The sequence below is a fragment of the Bos javanicus genome, chromosome 18, assembly GCF_032452875.1.
Source record: "Bos javanicus breed banteng chromosome 18, ARS-OSU_banteng_1.0, whole genome shotgun sequence".
NCBI classification, from domain to species: domain Eukaryota; kingdom Metazoa; phylum Chordata; class Mammalia; order Artiodactyla; family Bovidae; genus Bos; species Bos javanicus.
In genome coordinates this window covers 52,851,624-52,866,260 of record NC_083885.1, presented here as the reverse complement: position 1 = coordinate 52,866,260, position 14,637 = coordinate 52,851,624, and the positions used below count along the sequence as shown (strand labels likewise).

The following is a 14,637-nucleotide window of genomic DNA, read 5'->3' as shown; positions in this document are numbered from 1 at the left end:
TGTGGAAGTACCCCATGTGGCTTCCTCCCCGCCGAGTCCCCTCTGCCCCAGCCTCAGCCCTGGGGCTGGCTGCCTCCCACCCCGCATACCCGGCAGGGGAGGGTGGCCCCCAGCACGGGTGGCCTTGCCAGCATGGACAAGTCTGGAGGTGCTCTCTGCTCAGCGGGGCCCAAAGAATGGACCTCTCCCTGGGAGCGCGGCCAGCGGCCCCTGGAGTTGCTGCCAGGTGTGGGCTGGCCTGGGGGGGCCGCCAGGAACAAGGATAGATGAGTGGGTGGGCCAGACACCTCAACTCCCCAAACACACACACACACAAACACACTCTCGAATACACGCTTCACGTGCCTGGCGGATGCGAGTCATACCCAGAACAATGGCCTCGCTGACTAGTCTCTGGGCAGTTCAGCCTCCGTACCCACACCCCACCCCCTGCCACCACCTCCCCTGTTTACATTCATAGCATCTGGGGGCATCACCCATCTGGACTCTGCCGGGCTCTGCCACTCGCTGCCTGAGGTGGGTAAGTACCCCGGCCTCAGAACTGTAACCTGAGGCTGGGATCGACCTGAATGGGAGGAGGAGGGGTCCCCTTGCCTAAGACCCCCCCAGGGGCTGGGGCTCTGCCTTCACAGCGTCTGGTGCAGACACCGCATGCAGCCCCTTCCCCAGCACACACAGCCGAGCCCCGCAGTCCCTGGGTTGCCTCCGAGCCTTAGCACGGGCCTTTCCTGCTTGGCTCCCCCGCCCCCCCCGCCCGCCTCTCAAACTCCTACTCCTGCAGCCTCCACAGCCCACCAAATCCCCTGCAGTGGCTGCTCACTTGCGCTTCCCTGTGGGTCCCTGGCTCGGGGCTGGCACTGTCCGGGATGAGTCCCGAATGAATCTCGGTCACTCAGCTAAACTCTGCAGGCAGGAGGGCGGGAGTGGGGGAGCGGGAGCGGGGGAATGGCCCAGGGGCAGTCCAGAAGGAGCCCCCAGAGACCCACCCACCCCTGACTCCAACACGCCAGCCTGGCCTCCTTGCTCAGGACGGGGTGGGGGGTGGGGTGGTAGAGTCCTAAGCTGGCGGGGGACGGGGAGGAAGAAGCTGCTGGGAGGCCTGGTGAAAAGGGAAGAAGGCATAGCTGGGCTGCAGGGGCCGGCGTCTGGTCACTGGGCGCCTCGCAGGGCCCGTCAGTGTCCTCTCTCGTCCTGGGCGCTGCTCAGGGGTTGCCTCCCCCACCTCCCGGGGGGAACCTCTGCTGGTGCCATCACCCCGGCAGCAGCCACAGGGAGACGGGACCCTGGAGAGCAGAGGGGCCCCCTCCAAGGTATCTAAGAAGCTCCCTCCCCACCCCCACCCCCCAAGAATGTCTGTGAGGCGCCTTCACTACCCGGCAAGAAACGCTGCTTGCAAAGCCCAACTTGGCCTCCCTAAGACCTGGGGCCAGTGGACTCTGTCGGTCCTGTTTGCTCATCTGCAGGGCAGGCCTCACCCCCACCCCGTGGGGGCATGGTTAGGGGAAAGGGGGTTACTGTAGAGAAGCGCATGGGAGTTCCCTGGTGGTCCAGTGGTTAGGACCCTGTGCTCTCACGGCTGGGGCCAGGGTTCAGTTCCTGGCTGGGGACCTCGGATCCCACAAACTGTGTCGGGCCCCAAAAGGGAAAAGCATGTCCACCGAGCGTGGCTCCTGACGAGCCAGGCACTCGCGTATCCTCACTATGTGAAGCATCTGGAGCAGCCGGTAAGTGGGTCGGTTGGAGCCTATTGCCGAATGCCAGGCGCTGGGCTCGGCGGACTCCCGACGGCCGCGAGAGGCCGGCCCAGATGCCAGTCCACTCAGCAGTGAGGAAGCCAGGCTCAGAGAGGGGAAGTCACCTGGCCCAGGAGGAGCTGGCACCCGAAGCTGGGATCGCTCCTTCCCTGGGCCTGGACTCCCGGCTTCCTTCCTGCCCGCCCCGGCGGAGGCGCCCAGACCTGCAGACCTGTGGCGGGGCCCTCCCTGGGCGGCACCGAGGCCTGCCGTCTCCGTGCCTTACCTGGGGCACCCCCAGTCCTGGAAAGTGGAGCGCAGCAGACGGGGACTGGGAGGGCTTGCTGGGGACGGGGCGGGGACGGGGCGGGCAAACCGGTCGGGCGGCTGGGCTCCCGGATCCCAGGCTCCGGCTCCGGGGCCTCCGCGTAGTCGAGCCCGCGCTGCCGCTGCCGGACGGAGGGGCTGGCGCAGAGCCGGGGCTGCGAGGCTGCCTTCAGGTATGGGAGACCCCAGGCCGGGGGGCGGTGGGGTGGGGTGGGCGGGGGCCGCGCGCCTGGTCCCCAACCCTCACCACCGCGTTTCCTCCGCGCCTCGGTGGCCCCCCACCACCGGTCCCCGCCTCTAAACAGCATCCTTCCCATCCTTAAAATGGGCGCCTCACATTTTAAACCCGGCGCCCCCCACCGCCCCGCGTCATCCTGAATTTGCTCTCTCGGCCTCTCCAAAATCAGACCACGCAGATTTCATTTTCTCCCCGAGAATGCCCCTCCCTCCAACCCCTCGTTAGGTCCCTAACGCCCCAGCCCTGAAACTCCAGTCGCTCGCTGGGTGGCTCACCGCTCCCACCTCTCATCACTGACTGCGCTGGTTTCAAAGGGCGGCAGCCCCCACATCCCACAGCACAAACCCCAATACCTAGTCCCCCCCTGGTTTTACTCAACCACCCACCAGCTCCCAGCCCACCTCAGCTCAGCACCCCCATTGTCCCGGCCTCTTGGAAACGCCCAGTAGCTCCCAAACACCCCAGATCACCCCCCTTAACACCGTCCGTCCAACCTGGGGCCTCGCTGTCCGCCCCTGACCCCGTCCAGACCTCCCAGTGTTTCTTGGAGGAGCATCTCCACCCCACCTGGGGACTCCAGCATCAGGGAGGGGGGCTCATCCATGGCAGGTCTCAGGGAGCTGCCCCGGGGGTAGGCTCTGGCTGCTGGCACCCAAGGGTGCTGGGCACTGAGCTGGGCCCCTCCCGCCCCCTCCCTGAGCAGGCCCCCGGCCATCATGCACCAGCACTACACCGTCCACTTTGCCAAGGGTGCCCTGCCCCCCCGGATTGCCACCGAGCGCTACTTCTTGGACCCAGAGTTGGGGCACCGAAAAGGTAGGGGTTCAGTTTTGGGGGGGTCCTGGCAGCAAGGAGGGGTGGCTGAGGGGGATGGCCAAGCAGAAGAAGACCCTCAGGCCCCAAGAGAGAAAAGCCACCAGCACTCACCATAGAGGTGTCTTCACAGACACCTGGGGGACCCTGGGAGGCCCACCTGACCTGCCCCTCCTCCCCCAGCATGGGAAGAATTTCCTCCCCGAGTCACCAGGCCTGGGGGGACTGCCCTCCACCTAGGGGGAGCCAAGTGGTGGGAGGGAGGGGTCAGAGGGCAAGCCCCCTCCGACAATGAGTGAATGAAGGAAGTGGGGCTCCAGCCTCTCATGGTGACCACAGGTGTTCCTGCTAGGGGTCGGGAGGGGGCGGTTATGGCCCACCAGGGCTGATTCAGCCTCCTTGGGGCCTCCCAGGGCAGTCCCCTTCCCGAGGGCCTCATCTGAGCTCAGGTGTGAGGCCCAGCCCTCCTTTCCTAGTCCCCACCCTGTCCCCTCTCCACAGTCACCTCCCGTCACTCTGGCCTCTGGACCAAGCGGGCCAGCTCCCAATGGAGTATTCTCAGTGCCTGCACTGGGGGACACCCTGAGGACTGGGGAATTTGGGGGAGTAGGAACTCCAGGACAGCATCCCCACTCTAGTCCCTAACCTGGCTGAAGCCCAGGCCTCTGCACCTCCTCCCCTCCCTCCCACCCCAGCCATGGGGCGAGGCTGCCCCTCCGCCCTCACCCCTTGCTCATCTTCTCTCCGATTTCTCCTGAGCCCCCCTCCACCTGAAGACCTGACCTGGTTCCTGCCAGTGCCCTCAGGGCTCGGGGAGCCAGGCCCAGTCACCCCCACTTCCTTCCTTCCAGGACGCTGTCATCAGAGGTGCCATGACCCAGCGGCACCTGGTGCCCACAGGTCTTGTCAGCCAACCCCACAGGCATGCCGGCAGCCGGCCTACCACGACCACCAGGGGGGGCGCGGTGGCTGTCGCCGGGGTCCCCAGCCCCCCACCCAGCAGCAGCAGCAGCAGAGGCGGCAGCCCCAGCCCCCACCTCCCCAGCCCCTGCAGCAGCGTCTCTGCTCTGTTCACGGGGTCCAGAAGGGGCCACCTGCAACCACCACTGCCCCCGCGCAGCCGGCCACCGCCCCCCAGCCGCCCCCCAACTCACTCACCGCGACCAGCACCCTGGCCACCGGCGGCCCAGCCCTGCCCTACACAGCCGGCACCCTCCTGGAGCCCAGCAGGCCCACGGACGCCCGGCCCCTGCCCGCCCCCGCAGCCTGCGGCTGCTTCACCTCCTACAGCTCCGGTGCTCACCCAGCCTCCCCTTCCCAGGCTCTGTCCCTGCCACCTTGCTTCCCGCCTGGGCCTGGGGCCTGCCCTCCTCACCCCTCCGTCTAGGCTCTGTCTGGAGGGCACTCGTCCCCGACCCTGGGCCTCGGGGCAGCCACCACTTCTTCACTTGTCAGGAGCCGAGGGTCCCGGGCCAGGCCAGGGCCCTGGCCCCAGCTCTCTCCCTCTGCTGACACTCTTGCTCTGCTTCCTCTCCCCCAGCCCTCCTGACTTCGGGCAGTGGGTGATGAGCACCAGATTGCTGGCCAGCTCTGGGGTGGAGGAGATGGGTCAAGTGTGCAGCTACAGCCAGAGGTGTGGAGCGGCCTGGGAGATTTAGAGAGCAGTGCAACCATGGGAGGGGACTGGCCCTCTGTCGGTGTCGTGATTGACATTGACAAGTGACACTCAGCCACTCACTCATTCATTCATTCATTCTGTGCCTAGGTGTGGCACCTACAGGAGTGCCAGGCTCTGTTCTGGGAGTGCCCCAGGGAGCAGGGTGGACAGATGGCTGCCCTTATGGAGCTCACATTCTGTAGGCAGTTGGGGGAGGCGGGTTTACAGGAAACAATAGGAAAGTTCCAAACAGCGTCACCAGGTGATAACCATGTTGGGGGAAGGATAAAGCAGGGAGAGGAGGTGGGGTCTGCAAATTAAGCAGAGTCATCAGGCAAGACCCCATTAAGTCGACCTTTGAGCAACATGGGGCCGTTCTCTTGAGTCAATGGCAAATGCACTGACTCTGAGGTGGCCAGTTCAAGGGGCAACAAGGAGGTGCATGTGGCTGGGTCGGGGGAGGTGAGGAGGAAGGCCAGATAGGTCCAAGAGGGCCGAAGGCGGCCAGACTCTGCGGACCTCGTGGCCGCAGTGAGGGGTCGGCCTGCTCTTGAGGCAGGAGCCATGAGGGCCCAGAGCTGACTCTGGGACATGACATGAGCGTTGACTCCGGGAGTCCAGGCGAGAGGGGCTGGCGACCTGACCAGGGAGGTGGCAGCAGAGGTGGGGACTCACACTGATTTTGAGGGCTGTTTTGAAAATAGAGCACAGCTGAGCTCATCTCCAGGTCGGGCACAACCTCATCAATAGAGAAAAAATAGAGCGCAGCCTTGTGGCCATGATGCCCATTTCACACACTGGCAAGTAGAGGCTCAGTGAGGTGAGGTCAGCCAGCGACCAGACAGAGCAGGCTCAGGTCCTCCCTGGCTGCCGCCTTAGCTGACTCTGGCCCTAGTCTGCCCCCTGCCCTCCCAGCTGTGCCCCCAGGCCAAGCACTGGCCCTGGGCGAGGGATGGATAACGCAGCCCAGAGGCCTCTATGAGAGCGGGCGTGTCGTCCCCACCGAGCACCACGAGACTGGCCAGTAGCCACCCCCCTGCAACCCAGCTGTACCCTTCTGGCGCCCCAACTCTGGGTCCAAGAACTGGCATTCAGTGGGGGCCCATAGGGGGAGAGCAGGCCCGCTCTCCTGTAGCACTGGCACATGGAGTCCCTGTGCCAGGTCTCAGACAGGACAGCTGCGCCCTGAAGGGCCACCCCAGACCACGACATTGACAGAGGGCCTGGCCTTCACCAGACCCTTTGGCGCCCTCCGACCCAGACGGGCACATCTGGTCCCAGAGGAGGGGGCTGCCTGCGGCCACAGAAACCTCTGCTGGGGGCTTTGGCCTGAGTCGCAGCTGGGAGATGGGGAGGGATTGCCAGCGGTGCAGGGAGAGGGTGAGCACTGCGGAGGGCAGAGGGGAGCAGGGTGGTGCCTGGCCAGCCTCGCTGACTCGGGTTTCCCCTCCCCACCCCTGGCACCCCCAGACATCTTGACAGAGGATGACGTCTACTGCAGCTGCCTGGCCAAGACTCTCTGCCACGTGCCCGTCCCTGTGACCGTGGGTTTCTATGCCCCCTTTGGCTGCCGCCTGCACATGATGCTGGACAAGATCACAGGTGAGGACTTGCGGGTATTCGGGGGAGAGGGATTAAGGGAAATGGAGCCTTGGGTCCCTGCCCTGCCCCAGGCTTCCCCAAGACCTGCTTGCCCCTGGGGTCAGTCGACTTCAGGCCAGAGGCCCGTAAGTCAGCATTAACCAGGGCCCTCCCCATGCCTTTGCCCCCTCCCCCACCAAATCCACTGCAAGGAACCTTTCTAAAAAACACATCGATGAGAGACATCCCTGGTGGTCCAGTGGTTAAGACTGCGTGCTGCCACTACAGGGGGTGCATGTTCGATCCCTGGTCAGGGAACTAAGACCTCACATGCCACGCACTGCAGTCAGAAAGTTAAGCAAATAACGACAAAAAATAAAATACACATCTAGCCCTGTCCTGCTCCTGCTCAGAAGTCTTCCCATGGCTCCCCAGCACCCTCGGGAGGAAGCCCAGGTTCCTCGCCAAGGCTGCAGGCTCTTGCCGAGTCCCTCCTGGGCTCTGTGCTCCTCAGGCCCATCTCTTTTCCTTAGCCTGGGCCCAGGGCCGGGCCCCCACAAGACCCCTGACAGCTAATGTTAACTGAAAACAAGAGCAGGTTCAAACCCAGCTGCAGCTCAGCCCCCATCCCCAGTCACCGCCAGAGAAACCGGAGGTGACTCACCCCTGTGTGCCCGGCCCTGGGGAGCTAAACAAGCCCACATCATGTTGTTGTCACAGAGCAAAAAACAGGGTCCTGGGAGGAGAAAAGATCTGGCCAAAAGGCAAAAGGAAACAAAGCTTCTGCTTCACTCACACCCTCCCAGCAGGAAGGTCCTGCCCCCAGCCTCTCACGATCCAGTCCTCCAGACATTCTCCCAGCACCCAAGGGACACGGGGTGGCCAAAACAACCGGGGCTCTGCCCTTCCTGGGCTCACAGACCAGTGCGAGAGACAGACCTGCCCCCAGACAGGGAGGACCCAGCATGGGCAGGGCTGCAGTGGAGGAGCTCAGGGTCACCTGACCCAGCTTGGGTCTCAGGGAAAGCTTCCTGGAAGAGGTGACAGCTGAGCTGAGAGCTGGAGGAGGGGCAGTAAGCCAGGAAAATGGGAGCCAGGAGGTATCCTTGCGGCCCTGCATTTCCCTTCCTCAGCACCTGGCTGCCCCAACCCATCTTCTCTCCTCTGGGGGCTCTATTTCTGACCCCACCATCCCACCTCCCCACTTTGGACCCTCCCCTGTTCAAGCCTGGCTCCAAGCCTCTCCTTCCGCCCTTGTGCACCTACCCAGTGCTTGGGGATGGCCCCGGGCTCCTTAACATCCAGGCCCCCGTGCTGATCTGAGCCGGCTCACACCGTGCCCCACCCCCTCCCGGCGCCCTCGGTCTCCTCAGCGCTGATGCAGCAAGAAGCAGCCCAGCGCGAGGCTGAGGAGCTGGAGCACGTGCAGTGGCGGCCGCGGCCCGTGCAGGGCTGGGCCTTCCCGAAGCTGCTGTGGTACCTGGTCTTCCTGCGGCCCATCATCACTGAGGTGCACCTGCGGCGCAAGAACGTCAAGTTCCTCTTCATCCGCTTCAGCGCCTGGCAGTACGCGGGCACGGACAAGCTATGGGCCGGCCTGGTGACCACGCTGTGCGAGGGCATCCGCCACCAATACGGCGCGCTGCCCTTCAGCGTGTACTCAGTGCTGGGCACGAAGGCGGCCACGACGCAGGGCTTCCGCCAGCGCGAGTGGCAGTGTCGGCACCGTGTGTGCCTGGCACTGCTGGCGCTGCTGGCCGTGCTCAGCCTGGGCGTGGGGCTGCTCTACCTGTCGGTGGGTGCCCGCTCGCTGAGCCACCGTGCCACCAACAGCAGTCTGCTCCGGGTGTTCGGCGGCGCGGCCACCACGCTGTCGGGCTCCGGGCTGCTCATGGCCGTGTACTCGGTGGGCAAGCACCTGTTTGTGAGCCAGCGCAAGAAGATCGAGCGGCTGGTGTCGCGAGAGAAGTTCGGCAGCCAGCTGGGCTTCATGTGCGAGGTGAAGAAGGAGGTGGAGCTGCTCACCGACTTCCTGTGCTTCCTGGAGATCTACCAGCGGCGCCGGCTGCGCGTCGTGCTCGAGGTCACCGGGCTGGACACGTGCTACCCGGAGCGCGTGGTGGGCGTGCTCAACGCCATCAACACGCTGCTGTCCGACAGCCACGCGCCTTTCATCTTCATCCTGGTGGTGGACCCCAGTATCCTGGCCGCGTGCCTCGAGAGCGCCGGCTCCATGAAGGGCACGGCCGACAACGGCTACCTCTTCCTCAACCGCACCGTCACGCTGCCCTTCTCGGTGCCCATCATGGGCCGCCGCACCAAGCTGCAGTTCCTCCACGACGCCGTGCAGAGCCGCGACGACCTGCTCTATCGCGAGATGACGCGCAAGCTGCGGCCGCCGGGCGGGGCCGGGGCCAGGGGCGGCGAGGGCGCGCAGCTCCTGGAGGTGCAGACGCAGGCGGGGGGCGAGCGCGAGCAGAGCCGCATCGACGCCGAGGCGGCGCGTCGCATCCGCGAAGCGCTCTTCTGCCTGCACGACGAGCGCGACTGCCTCTACGAGTACGTGCCCGACAACGTGGTGTCCATGCGGCGGATCGTCAACACCGTGCCCATCACCGTGCGCCTGCTGCAGCAGCAGCAGGGGGACTTCGGGGGCCCCTCGCCGCGCCAGGCCGTGGCTTGGGTCGTGCTCGCCAACCAGTGGCCGTGCCGCCTTAGCTGGGCCCTGCAGTGCCTGGAAGACAGGCAGCAGGCCGGAGGTGCGCCTGAGGCCCGCGCGCGCCTCTGGGACGTGTTCAGCGACCACAGCCGCGAGCTGCACACCATGACCAAGCCGCTGCAGAACGTGCTTGACCTGGACGGCGACCCTGAGCTTTTCGAGCGCTTCCTGGGCGCCGACTTCCCCTTCACTGTGGCCGAGGCGCAGAGCCTCCTGCGCTGCACCGTCAACCTGGACCACTCCATCCGCCGCCGCATGGGCCTCATCCGGGCCGTCAGCGCGCTCAAGCCGCCCAGCCCGCCCAAGTCCCCTGCCCGCGACAGCCCCCACGCCGCCAACGGAGCCAACCACGCCCCCGGGCCGGCCCGGGCAGGCCACCCTGCAGGGCACTCCCCTGTGCATGCCAGCGAAGCCCACCATCCCCGGGACTGGGCGCAGGGGGGCAAGCCCAGACCCATGGCTTGAGTGCCGTTGACTCAGGGGCAATCCAGCCCAGGTGGACCTTGAATGTAAGACTTCTGGGCACAACACTTGCATCTGCCCAGATGAGAGTGAAGGGGGCCTGGCTGGGCTCAAGACCCAGGGGCCAGTGTCCAGAATGGGGCCTGTGGTGCCCATATGTCCCAGATGAATCTGTAAGCCAGGGAGAGCCATAGGCCATGGCCACCAGGAATGGGACAGCGTGTGTGTCTGAGAGCTGGGCAGAAGGACCCATGAGGAAATCGGGGTTCAAGTGCAATAAATGAAAATGTGAAAGCCCCCGAATGGTCTTCCTTGATGAGGGCAGGGACGCTGAGAAGCAGAGATGGCCCTGGCCTCCCCAGCTCACTGAGGACTGGGCACCAGGCCTGCCTTGTCCTGCCAAGTCCACTGCATTCCCAGGGAGTCGGGCAGGCTCAGCTAGCAGCCTGCTCGCTGACATCCCGGAGGCGGGAGGGGCTGCGGGGGCGACAGGTGCGGCTGCGTAGGCAGGGGCTATGAGGGCCAGACGGATGTGCTCCTTGACTCAGTGGAGCGCACCCAAGCCTCAGGGGATCCAGGTCCCTGTCCCCACACCTGAGCTTGCCCCTCCGTGGGCAGGGCAGGAGTTGGTATTTCCGAGGGCGGTGTCCCCAGTGACCTCAGCAGGCTGCTCCACTCTCGGGGTGGCTCCTCCCCTGGCATAATGGGTTAATTAGGCTTTGCTGGCACCGCAGTCTGGAGGAGCTGGTGGCTCTGCCTCTCCCGGATAACTAACTGTCCAGGGGGGGTGCCTGCCTTACGGGTCACTCCAGGCCCACCAGATGAGCCTCTTGAGGACAGGGAAGTTGAGGCGCAGAGATGGGGCACATGGAGCCAAAGTGGGGGGCCTCCTAGGGCCAGCCTCTGCCATCATGGCTCACCAGCTTCCTTTCCATCTCAGGGACAGAGACCTAGGCTGGGGGCACCACTCCTCTGGACAGCTTCCCAGTTCTCATTGGTCAAAGAGCCACAAGCTGAGGCCTATGGTGTGCCTGGCCCAGTTCAGTGGCTGGGGGGGCGGGGGTGGATGTGACTTCTGAGCCGGGGCCCTGAGAGCCAAGAGGGCAGTCCCAGAGGAAGCCAGGACCTCTGTGAAGACACCCACCCCCAGGCCAGGCAGCCTAGTGCGGGTACTGCCCTCATGCCGTAGCTCCAAGGTTGGGCGCAGCACCCCAAAATCCCTGGCCAATAACTGCTTCAAAGTGGACATGGGGCAGAAAGAACCAGCCTGTGACTTAAAAAGAGCTGCCAGGACTGAAGCACTGGCAGTCCTGGCAAGGCTGAACTGGTGGCATAAACCCCAGGCGTGCTGAGCTGTTTTCCAACAGCAGGGGGAGAGCCTGCTCAAGAGAAGCCACCGCGGAGAGAGACATGGTCCTCCTGACACTTCAGATGGGTGTCTCCAAAGATGTGCCGCTGTTGGCAGCATGCTTCCCTTCCTTTCTGCTTCCTCAGCCCACTTGACTTGGGCAGAGTCTAGGCTGCAAACAAACTGGCCCCAGGAGCGGGGTGCTGGGGAGGCAGAACCAACCTGTAGACCGAAGTCAGGGGTGGGACTGAGGACCGCCTCCCCTGCCCCCAGACCCCTGAAGGAAGCTGCTCCCCGTAACAGGGCATGCAGCAGTGGTCAAATTGTTGCCCAATTTTATCTTAGATTCTAGCCATGTACCTGGCAAAACTAGAGCTTTCGGAGACTAAAAAAACATCAAAAAAACAAACCAAGAGAGGCTGTCAGAGGGGCTGGGTGTGGCTAAGATGGCTCCATCCCCCAGCATTCTCTGTAGTGTGGGGCTTTTGCTGGGAACTGGTGCCTATAAGGGAGTGGAAGTGTGCATCTTTTTCCCATCGTGGCAACGACTTAAGAGGCAGGCTTGCCTTTTCTCCACTCTCCTCCCCGGCCTGCCTGCTGGATGCAGGGTCTCCTGAGGACCCAGGGATGGCAGAGCCACCAGAGGGCAGGGTCCTGGCTTCCGAGAGTCACTTCATGGAGAACAGCTGTCTGCCACCCGGAATGCCCACATGCATGAAAATAAACATCTCCCACATTAGGGAATTGAGATCTTTTAAGATTTGGTACAATGTCAAGCTGTTGTGAAGGACTCGTGTGTTCACAACAAGCTTGGGTGATGCTTGGATGGCTGAAGACAAAGGAAAGAAATACTTGGCCAGGGACTTCCCTGGTGATCCAGTGGTTAGGGCTCTGAGGCTCACTGCTGAGGGCCAAGGTTTGATCTCTGGTCAAGGAACTAAGATCCCTTAAGCTGAGACACACGCCTTAAAAAAAAAAAAAAAAAAAAACACAAAACCCTTGGCCAAAGGTATCTCTACCTCCAAGATCCAAGACTCTTAAAGTCAGAAAATCAGGAGAACTGCAGAACTGGTCTCCTGGGGCTGCTGTAACTACATCCTACAAACTGAGTAGCTCAGAACAGCAGAGATTTATTTCCTTACAGTTCTGGAATCAGAAGTCCAAAATCAAGGAGCTGTCAGGCCATGCCCCCTCAGAAACCTGGAAAGGGAGCCCTTCCTCGCCTCTTCGAGCTTCTGGCGTCCTTGGCTTGTGGTTGCGTCACAAGCCCTCCATCCTCACAAGGCTTTTGGTGTCCTTACATCTTCCCTGAGAGCACGTCTGTCCCTGTCTCCAAATTCCCCCTTTTCATACTGGATCAGGGCCCATCCTACACCTCATTTTAACTTGAATACCTTGATAAAGACCCTGTTTCCAAAGTCCCATCCGAGGTCTGGGGGAGGGTCACAATTCAACCCTGAATGAACTTGGAAAGGCTTAATTCCTTACCACAAGCTGAAGGGAAGGGGCAGGGACAAGGCTGGGCACCCCAGCCTTCCCAGGCACCCCACGAGGCAGAGGCTCCTTCCCCACGTGCCCCCCTCCGCCCAGTCTGTTAACCACCTGGCCTGGAGGTGGAGGCAGACAGCAAAGGGGATGGATAAGCACCCAACACTGATATAAGGACCAAAAGCCCCCACCGGGGTTGACTCCTGGGCAATGGCTAAATTTCACCAAAAACCTACTGAGATTTTTAGGGGGCTGTACTGAAAATACCCCAACTTGGCAAAGGACTGTGGTTTCTCAGCACTTTGAAACTTTGCACTCCTGGGTCTCCCCAAGAAGCGGGGGCTGGAGGCAGGGCAGCCTGGAGGGGCTCGTCCCTGACCTGGTCACAGCTGTACCAGAGGATGACGCTGCCCACAGCCCGGCACCCGGACACTGTGTCGGTGTCTCCCTGGCTGCCAGTGGGGCAGGTGCCACGGGCTGGCGACCAGTGTACATGGCTTCCCCCAGCCCTTTGCCCAAATGAGAGAGAGTCCCAGCTGTGGCTGCCCTAAGGACAGTTAGGACACCGTAGTGGTTGGTGACTCAAGGTGTTCATCCCAGTAGCTCAGGCAACTGGGGCAGAAGACCCCCCAGTTTGCATACGAACGGAAGGGGCTCCTAGTCATCAATGCTGTGACTCTCGTCTTCTCACCGCACCTCTTCCTGACCCGAGCCGGCCTCCCACGAAGCAAAGGAGCAGGTGGCGAAGGCCTTCCCCTGAAGTGGTTCTCACCTTTTCTGAAAGGTGAGACTCAGATTTCCCAGAAGTAAGTGCCCGACAGCCCTCCAGCCACACCTCGGTGCCTGTGGGCAGTGACCAGGCAACCGCCAGGCTCCAGGGGTGGGCGTCCTCCTCCTGGGATGTCTGGGGCTGACGGGGCTGGGCTGTCCACTCTCCTTGGCCCACTTCCTTGGCGGCTCAGGCAGTAAAGAACCTGCCTGCAATGCCAGAGACCCAGATTCAATCCCTGGGTCGGGGAGAATCCCTGGAGAAGGGAATGGCAACCCATTCGGGTATTCTTGCCTGGGAAGTCCCATGGACAGAGGAACCTGTGGGGGCTACAGTCCGTGGGGGTCACAGAGTCTGAATGGGCAGCAATAACCTCTGAACCCGAGCTGGACCTGAAGCTGGGAGGTATTCGGAAGGTATTTCCTCGGAAGAGAGGGGAGTGGAAGCAGGGACGAACTGGCTGTGTCAGACACAGAGGAGCCTGGGCTCCTGAGGAAGGGGCGGCAGCTGTGGTGGGAAGACCCAGCTCCGCCCACCTCAGGGCTCTCCTCTGGGACGGCCTCCACACATCCCCACAGATGCTCCACAGCCGGGACCTGTGGCGCCCCTGCCCTCCCCTCGCTCTGCCCAGAGCCCCCACAGCGGAGACCCAGGATCAGCGCAAGCAGAGAGCAGGCAAACGGGGAACCCAGCTCTGGTTTATTAGAAAAGGTGTGAACAGAGTTGCACCGACAGGAGCAGCCCCTCCCCCGCCCTCTGCCCACCCCCCCTCCACCCCCGCGCCCCCCCACCCCGGGTTGTAGTGCCTCTCAGGGCGCAGCCTCACGTGGCCCGGACAGCAGGGTCTCCAAGCCCCGGCTGCTCCCCACCCCAGCTCCCTGAAAGATTTATTGCACTTAAGATAAAGAAAGCTCTGATCCTCGGCTCCCATCTCCCCCCACCCACCCCAGCCCAGGCCCTCACCCTGCCTGGGGCTGCTCCACCAAGTCCAACTACCACCACCACCACCACCAGCGCTCACCGCCCCTCCCAAGCCGCGCCTCCAGCCTGGCCCCGCACCCGGGGCCTTGGGGGGCCATCCCGCCACCACCTAGGACTCCTGCCCTCGATGGGGCAAGCCTGGCCAAATGGGCCCCTGGGAAGAGGCGCTGGGGCCTCGTGAGCCGGATGACTTTGGAGACCGCATCCACTCCCTCCTCCCTTCCACCCCCAGCCCAGAGTCTTCGAGTGTCGACACATAAATAGAAGTGCTTCAGTCAGGGCAAGGAGGGCCACCCCTGTAGCTCCTGCACCCCGTGTAGTGTTGCTGTGTGGGCAGGTGGGCGGGGGTCCCAGGAAGGCCCCCACCCTCTGGTGTCCCGGGCCTCGGAAGGCTGGGGGTGAGGGTGAGCAGATTCTCATGGCTCTGGCCTCAGCTCTTCGAAGACCGACGGGTAACAGGGAGCTTCGGGAGGAGAGAAAGGGGAGAGCCTGTCAGAGCTGGGGCTCAGACCCCGGCCCCG

At 63.2% G+C, this 14,637-nt stretch overlaps 2 protein-coding genes across 6 annotated transcripts in view; one reads left to right on the top strand and one right to left on the bottom strand.

Moving 5' to 3' along the window:
• Window position 1: 1 nt before the first annotated feature.
• On the top strand, window positions 2-9,827 carry NKPD1 (NTPase KAP family P-loop domain containing 1). Of its 5 annotated transcripts, none has more exons than XM_061388604.1 (5): window positions 2-516; window positions 3,002-3,114; window positions 3,963-4,406; window positions 6,239-6,370; window positions 7,723-9,827. In XM_061388604.1, the coding sequence occupies exons 2-5, from the start codon at window positions 3,015-3,017 to the stop codon at window positions 9,531-9,533; spliced, it is 2,487 nt and encodes an 828-aa protein (XP_061244588.1). In that variant the 5' UTR covers window positions 2-516; window positions 3,002-3,014; the 3' UTR covers window positions 9,534-9,827. The 5 variants fall into 5 exon arrangements, with proteins under 5 accessions (XP_061244588.1, XP_061244589.1, XP_061244587.1 ...); XM_061388605.1 differs by having other exon boundaries at window positions 2-520; XM_061388603.1 differs by having other exon boundaries at window positions 2-2,233.
• Window positions 9,828-13,908: 4,081 nt separating this feature from the next.
• PPP1R37 (protein phosphatase 1 regulatory subunit 37) overlaps window positions 13,909-14,637 on the bottom strand; it is a 36,694-nt gene continuing 35,965 nt past the window's right edge. The window contains exon 13 of the mRNA XM_061388607.1: window positions 13,909-14,579. The gene's annotated coding sequence lies outside the window, so the exon portion shown is untranslated. The remainder of the gene's footprint in view (window positions 14,580-14,637) is intronic.